General features: G+C 35.8%; 1 protein-coding gene across 17 annotated transcripts in view; it reads right to left on the reverse strand.

Moving 5' to 3' along the window:
- Window positions 1-15,204, reverse strand: part of cacna1ba (calcium voltage-gated channel subunit alpha1 Ba) — a 190,962-nt gene that overhangs the window by 6,184 nt on the left and 169,574 nt on the right. For 10 of the 17 annotated variants that reach the window (XR_015490270.1, XR_015490268.1, NM_001114548.3 and 7 more), the window contains 10 exon segments: window positions 14,930-15,026; window positions 10,590-10,695; window positions 8,690-8,797; window positions 8,132-8,259; window positions 6,468-6,607; window positions 6,248-6,374; window positions 6,058-6,168; window positions 2,680-2,718; window positions 1,953-2,163; window positions 436-638 (listed from right to left, as the gene is read on the reverse strand). Coding sequence is in view for 12 of the 17 variants with exons in the window: in NM_001114548.3 (NP_001108020.3) it covers window positions 436-638; window positions 1,953-2,163; window positions 2,680-2,718; window positions 6,058-6,168; window positions 6,248-6,374; window positions 6,468-6,607; window positions 8,132-8,259; window positions 8,690-8,797; window positions 10,590-10,695; window positions 14,930-15,026 (1,270 nt within the window). In the remaining 5 variants the exon portion in view is untranslated. 17 annotated transcript variants of the gene reach the window in all.

A 15,204-nucleotide genomic window follows, 5' to 3' on the forward strand; every position in this document is an offset into this window, starting at 1 on the left:
ATATCAATACTACAAATAATTTAAGACTTATATCATTGCTTGAAACATTTATTTATTACTTTTGTATATTTGGTAATCCCAAATATTCAGGTCTGGAATTTGGCCAGTTGATGACTGTCAGTGTTTTATCAGCTGTTTTTCCCTCCAAATATGATTTCGCTGTTCAGGTTGAGACTGAGAGATGATTATATGGAAAATATACCATTGCTAAAACAACAAATCTAATGGTTACCTAAGACCTTTGCACAGTACTTTACTGTACTTAAGGCTCAATGTGTGTTTTCTTTTCCATTCTCAGGGACGTACAGGTAGATGCTGCCTGTAGAGCTTACTGTTAACTCAGGATTTATACCCCATTCTCCAGTCTCTAAGCACCTGACTCAACATTTCATTTTAACACATGTCCCTGTCCTGTTTCGACACCAACTATCCCACCTGCTTGTTAAGATTGGCCTCCTGGGTCTCGCTGGGTGAGGTGGCACAGCTTGCCACGGCAGATTTGCTGGAACAGTGTTCCCGACTGGCATAGCGATCACACGAGTAATACCGCTGCTTCTCTCCTGAAGATGAATGGTGCTTCCTCTCATGGGAACGACCCCGGTCATGTGCCCTCTCCTCTACAGAGTCAGTGGCTGTGCCTGAAAATGAGGACAAGAAAGACCATCTTTTAAAGGGATGGTCCACTACGAGATCATATTTTAAACTTTAGTTGGTGTGTAATGTAGCTGTGAGAAAATAAACATACTCTCTGAATGTAAGACGCTCAAAGTTCAATGCAAAGAGAGACATTGGCTTTTACAGAGTTAGCTTAGCAAGGCCTACAGCGAACAAAGTTTGGGGACTACAAAAAAATACATCCGGGTTAGTGAGATCACGAACACTTACTCGCATTCACCAAACGCATACACCCCGCACAGTTAAGGGGCGTGGCCAGAGGCGCTGTAGTGCAGTAATGTTTTAGCAGAGAAAACTAAAATGCAGTCCAAATGCTGCTATTTCCACAGAGCTTGTTCTGTTTCTGTATTTGAGCTTCCAAATGACACGACACAGATGATACGTGACAAGTGCACAAATTGCTTTGCATCTTAGAAACATAACCAAGCCTTAAAAATACACTCTAGACCACCCCTTTAAAACATCAAAATGTTTCATCAAAAATATGAAGATTTAATTATAAATATGTATATTCTATTTAAAGATGCTTTAAGCTGTTTTAACTTTAAAAATTACATTTAAAATTTTCAATTTTAATAAAAAATTGTATTTAATATTCAAACAACATTTTTAAAATACATCATAAAACTCTGCATTGCATGTTAAATTTGTTTTACAAATGAAAATAATTAAGCACAATTTTCACTTTAGAACTTGAGAAAGGCTAAGGTATTTTTACGCCCTCCTGATAAAAAAAAAAAAACACTAAAACAAAACAAAACAAAACAACAGGATTTCTTGAGCCACTGAGCCCTGCTGTGGCAGCCTCATCTCTCATAGTGTCCGCTCTCCTCTGGATTTCACATTCTTCAACAGACTCAAGTCAAAAACCTGACTGCCTCTGAATTTTTTCTTCCTTGCTCTCTATTGGCCTGCTGAGAGGGAACCATAAATTAGCAGGTCATGGGTCTGCGTGTCTGTCAGCCTCTTTTATCTGACTAATAGAGGCCAGCTGCGGCCGGACACTCTCACATCAGGCCCTGCTTCTGCACTTTACCAATCCTCAACACAACTGATTCCTGTTTAAGATTCATTTAAAATGAAGCAAAAAAAAGATCCTTTGATGAAACAGGCTTGCTTCTTGCTGTTAATTGTGTTTCACAGAGACCCAACAGCAATAAAACTATACAGACCTGTAGCAAAATAAGAGAGATCCTGTAATGAAACAACAATGCAGGTTTGCTTCTTGCTGTTAACTGTTTCACAATTCACAATAGCAGCAACAAAATTATACTGACCTGTAGTTTTGTGATGGCCAGTAGGCGACCTGTCCAGAGATCTCTGTTTCTTGTCTCTGTCCCGGCGATGATGGCATCGGTGATGATGGTGATGGTGGTGATGGCGTTCCTGAACAGGTTTCTCCAGAATGTAGTCATTCAGATTCACCTCGTGAGGGCGCTGTGGTGCAAAAGTGGATGCAGAGCGCCTCATGGGGGAATCTGGAATGGGCTGAGAAAAAAAAAAAGTGGTGGTTACATAAATTGGATATTGTTATCTTGGAATATTACAAGGAATGCTGTACCAAAATTGCCTATAATAACATTGTCTTGTACGTTAAACCTCTATTTTATTTCATATGCATCAAAACAAGGATGAGCTCTGAACCATAGTAACTATCCAAGGGCTAATTATGGCCTTAAAGTATCATAGGCAGGGTAACATCTGTAGCAGCTGAGCTAATCCCATTTGTGGAAACGTTAATTTTGGGCTTAGACCCCCAATTTATGCTCCTATCCACAGGTGTGTTTTAACAACGTCTGAAACGATCAAAGGTAAGTCACAGTATAGAGCTCCTTTGATTTCATGTTATGCAGTACAACAGGCTGCTAATTCTTAGATTCTGATACTGAGGACAGACAGGCTTAACTAAAAACATGAAGTTCATCTTAGATTCTAATCTGAAGTCTTACTGCAGTCTAGAATATTTATATATACATTTTAATATTTAAAAAAACTGAATCATACTTCCAGTAATGTTCCAGGAGATTGACGGGAATGACTCCTCTGAGCGCATCAGAAGACAAAATGTGATACAACATAGAAAGAGAGAAAAGAATAACAAACATTACATGAAAATATGTCAGCTTGGAGCAAGTAGTGATTATGTGCTGTACTTCAAGCAAAATTATCTTGAGCCAAAGCTCAAAAAGTCACAATTCACACTAATAAATCATTACCGAAGATTATAAGCTCAATAAATTACTAATTAGCTGCTTAGTTAGTAGTACTTGGGTTAAGGTTTTGGGTTGGATTAAGGATGTAGAATAAGGTCATACTTTAAAGGGCACATGTGAATATCAACTTTTTGAAACGTTAAACATTTCAACTATAAAAACCGCTGTCATGGAAAATGAAATAAATGTTGTTGGCTGGTGGAAAATGAACAAACAATCCTACCCAAAACTTACAAAATTAGCCAGATCAGTACAACAGTATGCATCCCGGCCAGCAGCAGCAGTGAAAGGGTGTTCAGTGCTGCTGGACGCACCTTCAGTGAGCTCACCACCAGGCTAAAGCCATCTACGGTAGATTCAATAATGTTCCTCCAAAAAAACACGTAACCTAATCTTGGTGAGTAATAGATTTTCAAATTATAACTAATTATTAATTAAATCAAAATTGCATTATGTATATAGACAGAGTATATAGACTAATATTGGCATTATTCTTTTATAATTCAGCTTCACCATTGCCTTAAGGCAGGATTGTGAAGAGAAGTGGCAAAACAAATCTCACAGAGCCTTTATCTTATATTAATATTGTTATTGCCAGATATCCATCATAATTTAGAATTTATTTTAATTTAATTTGTTAGGAAAGACTCATTTTTATTGGTATGTTGGCCAATTTAAAAGCTACCTAGGCCTAAATAGACTGCTGAGATGTTATGATGTTACAGAGGACCTATTTTATTCCCGTGTTCCAACTTCCAAGTGGCCTATACATTTGTATATGTATATTTATAAATAAATAATGTTAAAACATGCATAAATGACTCATTCTTAAAAAAAGGCAAAAGAGCTGTGTGTATGTGCACAGTTAAATAATGTCAGACTGTAAAAAGGTTCAAGCTTTTAAAAAGCTGTCAATGAAAATGTAATTGTCGGGCTCGTGCTGAACCTAACTTTTATGGCCCAATTACAGCTCTACTGCAAACAGCATTTCTGTGTGACTCATCGTTTCAGAAAGGCTTGATTAAACTCCACCACAAATACATCAAATGAACTTACTTAGTATTTTTGACTCGTGATCTTATTTCAGATTCATCTATGTCTGTTTCTATCACTGACGGCTGTTTATCTGAAGTAACGCATGAAAAAGCAGACATGCACGTCGGAGTGGTGGACAGGGAGAAGCAGCTCATTTGGATTTAAAGCCACAGGCTACAAAAACAGCTAAAGTATACTCAGACACCAACATGGACTGATTCTACGTTATATAATAAATAATCGAATGGGTATTTTGAGCTGACACTTGACAGACACATTCTGGAGACACCAAAGTCTTATCTTATATATTTCAAAAGAGGTAAAATAGGTTCCCTTTAAAACCACTTATAGGCAAATGTTATCAAAACAAATATATTCATTCAATGCATGGTTTCTTACATACTTTAAATATATATATATATTTTTTATAAAACCACACTGAAAACCCCAGCTGTGGGGGGATAAGATCAAATTATTTTTCTGAATGCTTACAAAAGATGCATGCTATTTTATAAACAATAAATATAAATTATTTCATTAATATTTATTATTATAATTTTTTTTTTTCTGAAGCAACACAATTTTGTCTCTATGACTTCATATTCCCATTTATCATTATTCTTCTGTCCATCTATGGCAGAACCAAGTCATTCCTTAAGGCATGCTTGTAAATCATGTCTTTACAGGTATTCCCATGTGTCATAGTTATGCAAAGTTTTTGGTTTAAAAGAATCTGTGTGTTGAGGCTGTTATTTGGTTCCTTCTTTTCATCCGCCGAGCAGAAGGATGGGAGGTGGCTGTGTGCCAGTGGAGAAGGGATTTCCTCGGCAGAAATCAGAGGGATTTGGCCATATTAGCAGGTGCTGAAACGCTACATTCAGCATCTAATGTCTCTTATCGGTTGGTCTTGCACTTTAAAGAGATTTGGTTTTGGATGGGAATCAAATTTAGGAGTGAAATAGAGGCACTCAGCGAGCCCGGGCAGCCCATTAGCACTGGAGAGGTGTGGGATAGGTGTGATTTGATAGGAGGAATATCCTGATGAGTCTTAATGGACGGATTGTCTTTTGCCGAGCCCAAATGGAATGTGAATTTCATGCTTGCATGATTTTAGATTTATTTTTGACGCTATCGTTCTGGCATACTATAACATAAAGCAAGCTGCATGCTGAGATCCTAAAACAAAACAATCCATTTGTAAAATGCATCAGTCCTTTCAGCTAGTTCTGTGCAAATTGCATTTATTCAAACAAAGATGGGTTTATAAGTCCATCTCAAAGTAAGCAAAAAGTAATCTCAACCTCTTTCTTGACAGTCTACTTAGTCTGATTGTGAGCTTCAGTTCACTTCCTCCTAGCCAGCACAGGCCGAAAACTGATCCAGGGTGCAGATCTGGCAACCTACCAATGACTAATTGTATTATGTTTTACTTCTCCTGTGCCTTGAAACAGAAGAAAATGCTCCATTTTCATCAGACCTGGCATGTGAAAAATGTTTCTTTGTATTTATAAAACAAGACCAAGATTATGGGCAGCACGGTAGCAGTGGGTAGCACAATTGCGTAACAGAAAAAAGGTTGCTGGTTCGAGCCTCGGCTCGGTTAGTTGCCGTTTCTGTGTGGAGTTTGCATGTTCTCCTTGTGTTTGCCTAGGTTTCCTTGTGGTGCTACAGTTTCCCCCAGAAGTCCAAAGACATGTGGTATAGGTGAATTGGGTAAGATAACTTGTCCGTAATGTATGTGTGTGAATGAGAGTGATGGGTTGCAGCTGGAAGGGCATCCGCTGCGTAAAACATATGCTGGATAAGTTAGTGGTTCATTCCGCTGTGGCGACCCCTGATGAATAAAGGGACTAAGCCGAAAAGAAAATGAATAACTAAGATTATGCAGTCAGCTATAAGAATAATAATAGATGCATGTGCATACAGCAATCATTGTTTCAGACAATTCTTTGATAGTAAACAGTAAACATAACATATTATATTTAGCAAAATTCAGTACAAAAATATAAACGTTATTTATTGTCCATCTTACTCAGTCCTATTTAGAATTAAGGCATAAATCCTCAATCATTTGCATTCCTCATTAAGCATATTCACTTATGTTGTTAAAAATAAAACAAGTAAAACTGCATACCTGCATCTCAGCATTGAGTTTTGGCATGGACGCTGCACGTCCTTGGCCCTCAAGGCCACCAGAGGTCACTGTGTTGGCACTGTTCTCCATCTTTCTCATTTCTACTGACTCCTAATACACACACAAACACCATAAAGAGGTAAATACACAAGATCACACAAGAAAAACACTGAGAGTTTAATTACAGCACCTGGGCAGTGTTTGCATTTGAGGCATCCTCAGATTGACCTCTAGACATTGGTCTCCGTTTAGACTTTTGGACTTCCTTGGATTTCTCTGAGGCCCAGGATGAAGACCCTTTTATTGTGTTGTCAAGACTAGGCAAGAGAAAAAAAGACATCTGAATAGATAGAGCAAACATGTTACTGTTAATGTAGTGAATGTGAAGGCAGCAAGGATTCTGTGCTCACGTTGTGCGTCCATTGTTGAGTGTGGTGGAGCTGGGTCTGGTCTGAGCTTGACACTCTGAAGCTGAATCGACACCGTTCACTGGCTGATCTTGCATGTGGGTTAGTGGGAGAATGGGCTCTAAGAGAGCGCTGACTTTATTCTTCAAACAGAGAAAGTCAAAACACACTGTTATAAACACAGCAAGAGAGAGAGCAGATGTGTCCAGATGTTCATTACCATCAGTTTTTATTTTTGACAACAAAATATTTTTATTGTACTTCTATTTATGTAGTGTTATAGGTTGGTGACTGAAAAGTCAAAATTTACAATGTCAAGTGCACATTGGTATTGTTTAGGGAAACAATTCTTGATAAGTTAATACACTGGAGAAATAAAATAAAATGTTATAATCTTCAATGGAAGTCTGCCTATTTGCTTTCAGACTTGGAGTGGTAGTCGTTCAATGTTGATGTAATTTTTCATTTCTTCTCGGTTAGACTACTGTGACTCTTTGTACATTGGTCTACCTCAGTCAACACTGTCTTGGTTACAGTTGGTTTAGAATGCAGCCGCCAGATTGATAACAGGGACTAAGAAAAGAGATCATATCTCCCCTGTCCTTGCCTCATTGCACTGGCTTCCTTTAAAACTCAGAGTTGATTTTAGGATCCGTCTTTTCACAAATAAAACATTGCACAATTCTATATCAGTGTCTATATCAGTGAACCTGGGTCATATACAGCTTGTAGGTCATTAAGGTCCTTTGATCAGTTTCTTTTGTCTGTCCCTCTGTCTCGCTGCAAATCAAAAGGTGATCGAGCTTTCTGTCTCCCACTGAACATCAGGATTTCTCCATCATTGGATGCTTTTAAATCTAAGTTAAATACTTTTTTAATTGAGCATTGGTAATTTACAAATAAAGCAAAACAGGCAACAAACAAAAATTCCAAAGATAACTGAAATTAAAATAAAACCAATTTAAAGACTTTAGATGTTTCCACCCCAGCCTTTGAGTGATGTATGCATGTTGTTTCATATCTGTATTTCAGTTTATATATATATATATATATATATATATATATATATATATATATATATATATATATATATATATATATATATATATTTTTTTTTTTTTCTTATATTTTTAATACAAGTTTTATTTAACTTTTTATTAAATATTTTATTTTATTATCGTAAAGCACTTTGGATCAACTACGGTTGTGTAAAATTGTGTAAAAAGTTTGCTTTGCCTTGCCTACGTTCGTTTGATGGCATCAGCCACAATATTTTTAAGCCCACCCCTCCTCTTATGTTAGTTTATTGTAAAGGAATGATGCACCGAAAAAAAAAACCTGCCCCTAGTCAATATTTAGTTTCAGTCTGAAGTACTGTACAGCAATATACTGAAATAAAAGTCTCAGAAATGTCCAGGTCACACTGACTATATATATATATATATATATATATATATATATATATATATATATATATATATATATATATATATATATATATATATATATACACACACATAATAAATAATAAATATGCACAGCAGCACAAAGACATATAAAAAACAAAGTTTTGTTTTGGATACAACTGATCATGGTTGATTGTTTTGGTAGCACTATTTAATATGATGAAACTTGTGACTTGTTTTGAACGTGTCCTTATGCATCACCTGAGATCCAGGTCCTGCCTGTTCTTTCAGCTGCTGTTGCTGCATCTGAAGTCTTTTTGCTCTGTTCTGCTTGTAATAGTCAAAGATCATAAGAGCTGCATACACCTTCCCCACTGTGAGCTCATTAGCTGCAAGAGACACAAATACATTGTATTAGTTGTGTTATTCCAAGTTCCATTAGTGACCACTAGATGTCATTAGTTCAGTGTTATGTTCAGATATGTTTACAGATATGCTTGGTTTACATATGGTATATTTGTGCTTCTTCTGACACACACACACACACACACACACACACACACACACACACACACACACACACACACACACACACACATATATATATATATATATATATATATGTGTGTGTGTGTGTGTGTGTGTGTGTGTGTGTGTGTGTGTGTGTGTGTGTGTGTGTGTGTGTGTGTGTGTGTGTGTGTGTGTGTGTGTATGTGTGTGTATGTGTGTGTGTGTGTGTGTGTGTGTGCAAGTGTTTGAGAGTATTTTTAGTCAAAGTTAGAAAGAATCTTCTGAGTAATGAATCATTATGGTGTTTACGTTTATGTGGAGTGACCAGCAGGTCCATGGTCTTCTGAGACAGGTTTGGCCAAACTGTAGAGAGCTCCTTCTTCAGTTCAGCATCTGACAGACGCTGAGCCACCATGCCTGTGGACACATTCATGAGCACCAAAGTACATTAAGTGTATTTCCTTTCCATGCCAATTCCCCCCACATTGGCAGATCATGATAAACACTAGTAATCACCAAAATTATAGCCATCGCAGACATTCTTTGAACCAACAACAGCTGATTCAGACACAGAGGCTACATATTGATGCAGCAAAATCTGACAAACTGTTGCCATTTGTTTACCTCTATTAGTGTGGTGTAAATTGGCCCTAATACACAATGCAATACAGTCAAATTATTTCAATGTTTGATTATTTTTTTCAAAGACATTCTCCTTTCAAACATTTTAGTTTTCATCTGCTCTAAATTAATTAATTAATTAATTAATTAATTAATTAATTAATTCATTCATTCATTCATTCATTCATTCATTCATCCAATATGTCATTAATTTATTTGTTCATTCATTTAGCCAATAATTCATTCCTTCATTCACTCATCCAATAATTCATTAATTCGTTCATTCATTTAGCCAATAATTCATTCATTCAGCCAATGATTTATTATTTATTCAGTTAACAATTAATTAATTAATTTAGCCAACAATTAACTGATTAATTAATTAAGCCAAAAATTCATTCATTCAGCTATCAATTCATTAATTTATTATGTTATTCTTTCAGGAAAAAGTTTGTTCATTTGTTCATTAATTTATTCATTCAAGCAATAATTCATTAATTCAGTTAATAATTCATTTATTTATTTACTTCAAATATTCGCTCAGCCAATAATTCATTTATTTATTCATTTAGCCAACAATTCATTCATTCATTCATTCATTCATTCATTCATTCAGCTAATAATTCATTCATTCATTCATTCATTCAGCCAATAATTAATTCATTTATTGAGCCAATAATATATATATATATATATATATATATATATATATATATATATATATATATATATATATATATATATATATATTTTTTTTTTTTTTTTTTTTTTTCTCAGTTAATTGATTCTGTGTATTAAGGCACAATCAACAGCTTCTGGTTCTATTGTATTTGATCATGTGAGGAAAAAGTTTTAATATATTAAATACTTGTCAGGCTTCTGTTATAATGCTCTGTGCAGTCTAAAAAATGCACAAGATATCAATGCATTTTTTTGGGGATTTACTTGTTTCAATAAAACCAAAGTGGTAATTGAAGGTGTGTGACATCGGCATGGTGGCACAATAAAACGTTCTGTGCCACTAGTTTGAAAAACCTATTTTTTCTGGATCTGAACATTCCTCAAAACATATCATAAAAATCTAATTACATAAGTCAGCAAACTACAGCACTATTCTAAAAGCTATATACCACTATTCACAAATTACATATTGTGCCTAAAAAACTTATGAAAGACGCCACAGCACCACAGCAACATTACATTACAAAGAAGGTCAAAAAAAAATCTTTAAAAAAAGGGTTAATAAATTTAGATCAATGCAACCCAAAGCATTGCCAACAGTACTGCTGAAAATTCCATCCAGTGCCAAACTCAAAGAGAGATACAACAACAGATGCTACACACACCATCCCACACACACACACTGCTCTGATGAGTGGAAATGGCACAGGCAGCAGCATCAGAACAGATCGCACAGAGTTAATCTCTCCATCAGGCACTAATCACATTTGGAGTGATTTGGAATAAAGAAAGGCAGATTCTTTATTAAGCGAGAGAAGGTTATACAATTTTCTGGATGAAAATTGTCTAATCTATATATTAACTACCCAATCATCTAGACAATAAAAAGGGCAAGAGACTTACTGACCTGAAGCCAGTTTGATCTCCAGGGCAGTACGGATCAGAGCCATCAGCGTTGAGGTAAAGTGTACACTGTTGTCATCCGCAATGGGCATGTTCATTTTCACCAGACGCTAGGGGGAGCCATGAGGTTTATTAGTGTGGTAAACACACTCCTCAAACCAGCATTATGCAGATCAACCCAAAAACTTAAACAAAACAGTTTGTGTGCATTTGCGATTAGACAGTTATGTTCTTTTACTGACTCATGCATTCCAGCAATCGAGCTACAAATATATTGAAAGTGGTCAGTGTTTTTTATTCCTAGTTTTTCAAGCACACAAACAGTTTTGTTCACATGAAACATACAGAATCAAACATTCACATTCACTGCTATAGGCTACGATCCGCAACCAAAGTGCACTAGTGATAAACCGACACCAACTCGAGAGTGAAGAAAAGCATGTACACATAACCATGAGGGGCTTCAGAGGACATGGGAGCTCGACTCTGGGGTTACTAATCAATAAAAGTGCTTTTAGAGTTTCATTAATGAGCAGTTTCATTAATGAGCCAAATGCTGAGCAGTGCCTTTTTGTAGATATAATACGGATAAACATACATTTAAAATGGCTTGTTCAGACATATTATAAAAACAGTACAAATCATGTATATAAGGTCAGTTGTGTCATTTTGGTTTGGAATTACTGAAATTACATTCTACTTTTAAAGGTACACTCATTTTTTTTTTTTTTTTTTTTTTTTAGTTTTTATATTGCACAGGAATATGTATGTACTACTCTCAGAAATAAAGGTACGACAGTTGCATCTGAGGTGGTACCTTTTCAAAAGGTATACATTTTTGTTTAAAGGGTCTAAAATGGTACTTTAAAAGTATATACTAGAACCTAAATCCTTTAATAGGTACACTTTTGTACTTTTTAGGTACTAATGTGTATCCTTGAGGTATTAATTTACACAACCTGACAAAAGTCTTGTTGCCTATTCAAGTTTTAGGAAAAACAAAAAATAACTTGACTTCTAGCTGATCATTTGGTATCAGAAGTGGCTTATTTGAAAGGCAAAGGCCTCTAGATTGTTTATTTTACTAAAATAAAATAGGATCATGCCTTAATTTTTAATTTTATTTATTTAGGACAGTCTGACTTTTTTATAGACAGAAGTCTCATCACTTAACAGAAATATTGTACAGTATAAAATATAAAGTCATGGTGCAGTGGAAAAAGAATTAATACTGTGTATGACTCCCATGAGCTGGGAGGACTGCATCCATACATTTCTGCAATGACTCAAATAACTTATTATTAATAAAGTCATCTGGAATGGCGGAGAAATTGTTCTTGCAAGACTCATAGAGTTCAACAAGATTCTTTGGATTCATCTTCAATGCATTTTCCTTCATCTTACCCCAGATGTGCTCAATAATGTTCATGTCTGGTGACTGGGCTGGCCAATCCTGGAGCACCTTGACCTTCTTTGGAGGCTGAAGTATAAGAAGGAGCACCATCCTGCTGAAGAATTTGCCCTCTCCTGTGGTTTGTAATGTAATGGGCAGCATACATGTCTTGATACCTCAGGCTGTTAATGTTGTCATTCACTCTGCAGATCCCTCGCACACCCCCAAACTGAATGTAACCCCAAACCTTGATTTTTCCTTCACCAAACTTGACTGATTTCTGTGAGAATCTTAGATCCATGCTGGTTCCAATAGGTCTTCAGTATTTGTGATGTTTGGGATGCAGTTCAACAGATGATTTATCGGAAAAATCTACCTTCTGCCACTTTTCCAAATAATCAACTAGAAGTCAAGTTGTAATTAGTTGCTCTTATAACTGGGATTGATGACAAGACTTTTGTTAGGTAGTGTAGACCTAACTACAGTGACAGCTCATGCACCTTTAATCCTGAGAGTGTAACTGGTGTTGATGTAGCATCCCTTAAATATTTATATTGCGGTATTTTTGCAAAAATACTAAATTTGCAATCAATCATGAATTATTTATTCTGTGAGAACAGGTGTCAAACAATTCAAAAAAGGAGTTACACAAACAAATAGTTTTGTACATTATTGTATGCAAATGTTAAATACTATTCATAGGAAAATGACTGAGTGCACCTTTAAACATGACAAGTAAAATCATATGATTTATATTTTTAGGTATAAGATTTTGTGTGATTAATTGTGAAGAGTTGAGCTCCCCTGAGCAAAAGAGCATACATGTACTAGCAGTAGCAGTGCAAGAAAAACAGTTCAGGATGAAAAAAAGAAGTGGACAGTCTCACATATAAACATTCATTCTCACACACTGCAGAGAGAAAGAGAGAGAGAGAGAGAGAGAGAGAGAGAGAGAGAGAGAGAGAGAGAGAGAGAGAGAGAGAAGGCCACATGAGAAAGAAAACACAGAGGTAATGATCAAGTGGATGAGAGATAGACAGCACAAGCAAGACTCAAAGAGAATATAAGTGAAAAACCGCCAACAGTGGAAGAGAGAGAGTTCAAGTGCATAGTTCTCATGACTGAAAGCAACTTAGGTTACACACACACTGCTCCATGAAAACAAGGGTGAGAGGGGGGAACTTTCCTGTTCTAATTTAACATAACGGGCTCTGAAAGAGGTTTTTGAGCTAAATTTGGGGCCTTTTAATGAATCCCAAAGACAGAGAAACCCATAGGAGGTGCATTTTGGGCAAATTTTATGTAAATATTTACATAAAATATTTTGCATTTAAAGTGCATGATTGGTAGAGAAAATCTTTTTGCAATGTCGTGCACAAACCCTTACACAATGCAACTTTTGGGGCAAATCTTATACATATGAAGTATGACCACAGATAAAACTGAGATTTACAATCTCACTTACAATTATTATCATAAACATATGCTTATTGAAAGTACATGTCTCTACCTACATTTTAGCAAAACTCAAAAACATAGAAACAAACTTTAATGTTACACACACAAAAAATGTAATACAAATGTAAAATGTTTATATAATATTATGTAATATTATTAAAAATGTGTTATTATTAAATGTAATATTATTAAAGATTATTGATTGATAAACACTTTGACACAAAATGTAATATTATTAAAAGATTATTGGTATTAAAACATTATATATATATAAAAGATTAGATATAAAATATATTATTAAAATCTTATTAAAGATTATTGATTGATAAACACATAATTGCACCCAAAGCTCATTCTGAAAATGTACTGCTATATACATTTCTGGAGAGCACCAAACACGTCCAAGGAGCTATGTTTTTTTTTTTTTTTTTTTTTTGCGAATCCACCAGAGGTTGCTTTTTGATCTCAAATATCTCTTTATTCACCCAAATATCTCCATTCGCGCCTGCTCTTCTTACGTAAATGCACCAGAGGCTGCTGTCAACTGACTGAATGACTGACTGACTGACCCACCCTCCTCCTTCCCTAAACCCAACCAATGATGTATTAAAAAGCACGGATTGATCCACCCAGTTCCCAAAACCCAACCAACAGTTTTAAAAAAGCAACCCTGAAAAAAGAAAAGCTGTCACATGACTTTTACCACAATTTCACATTTTACAACATGCTGTCCATAGGAGGTAAGTTGATAAGCACAAAAGGGAATGGTGTCAAGCCACCCCATAGTGTTAATTTTACAGACGAAATGCAGCCATGCGTACTTCTGGTTACGTAATTCGTGATCTACAGAAACGTATATAGGGCTACGTTTTCAGAAAAGCCTGCGTAGTATTTTTGTGAGGTTCCTTGTTCATATAAAAACACTTTCACCATAGTCTGTGATTTGTTAACAAATACATTTTCTGGTCAGCATCGCAATTTTGGAAAACTTTTGCTTCACTGTATTCCAAATCATTTCTCATGATTTGAGCTGGATAAATTGTCACTTGCTCAAAGACCTGATTGCTCTGTTCAATTCACAAATGAGCTGATTCTTTTCAGTTAAAATGTGCTCAGAGTGTCCAGGTAACAATTCACAGATTCAAATGATCTGGTCTATACAGCACTGTAAAATGTACAAAAGCAACATCAATATCACTATAGACATGTATTCCCAATAAACCTGTGTTGTAATCAACCATTAAACACACTTAAGTTCTGTAGTCATACTCATTATTAATCTGTGACCATCCCTAGATGACACAGGACGTGTAGGGGAGATCTTGAAAAAGGAAAAGGAGGGACTACACCAAAAAGATCAGAGCGTGGGGAGAAAAAAAAACAGTTAAACAAAAAACGAGGGGAAACACTGCAAGAGCACAGAGATTGGCTGAAGAATAAGCCAATGAGAAGACAGTACGAGCAGGGGGAAAGGGCATGTGAAGTTGAGCTACCTTGTAGGCGATTCGTGGAGGGCATTTCTTTCCCAAACCTAAAGGTGGGGACATGTGGAGCAGCATCTCATACATATCGAGGTACTTGATACGGCCACTTCACAGTGCAGACAACGCAAAAAATCCAAAATAAAGAAAAGGATGGGGAGTTAGAGAGACGGGAAGAGAAACAAGGAGGTCCAGAAAGTAAACCAAACAAGACAAAATGATAAAAAAAGACAAACAACAGACGACAAAAAACAGAAATCTTTTGTTAATTAGATTTCCAAGAGTGT

This window comes from Danio rerio, chromosome 5 (assembly GCF_052040795.2).
Source record: "Danio rerio strain M-AB ecotype USA chromosome 5, GRCz13ab, whole genome shotgun sequence".
In the NCBI taxonomy this organism is placed as follows: Eukaryota; Metazoa; Chordata; class Actinopteri; order Cypriniformes; family Danionidae; genus Danio; species Danio rerio.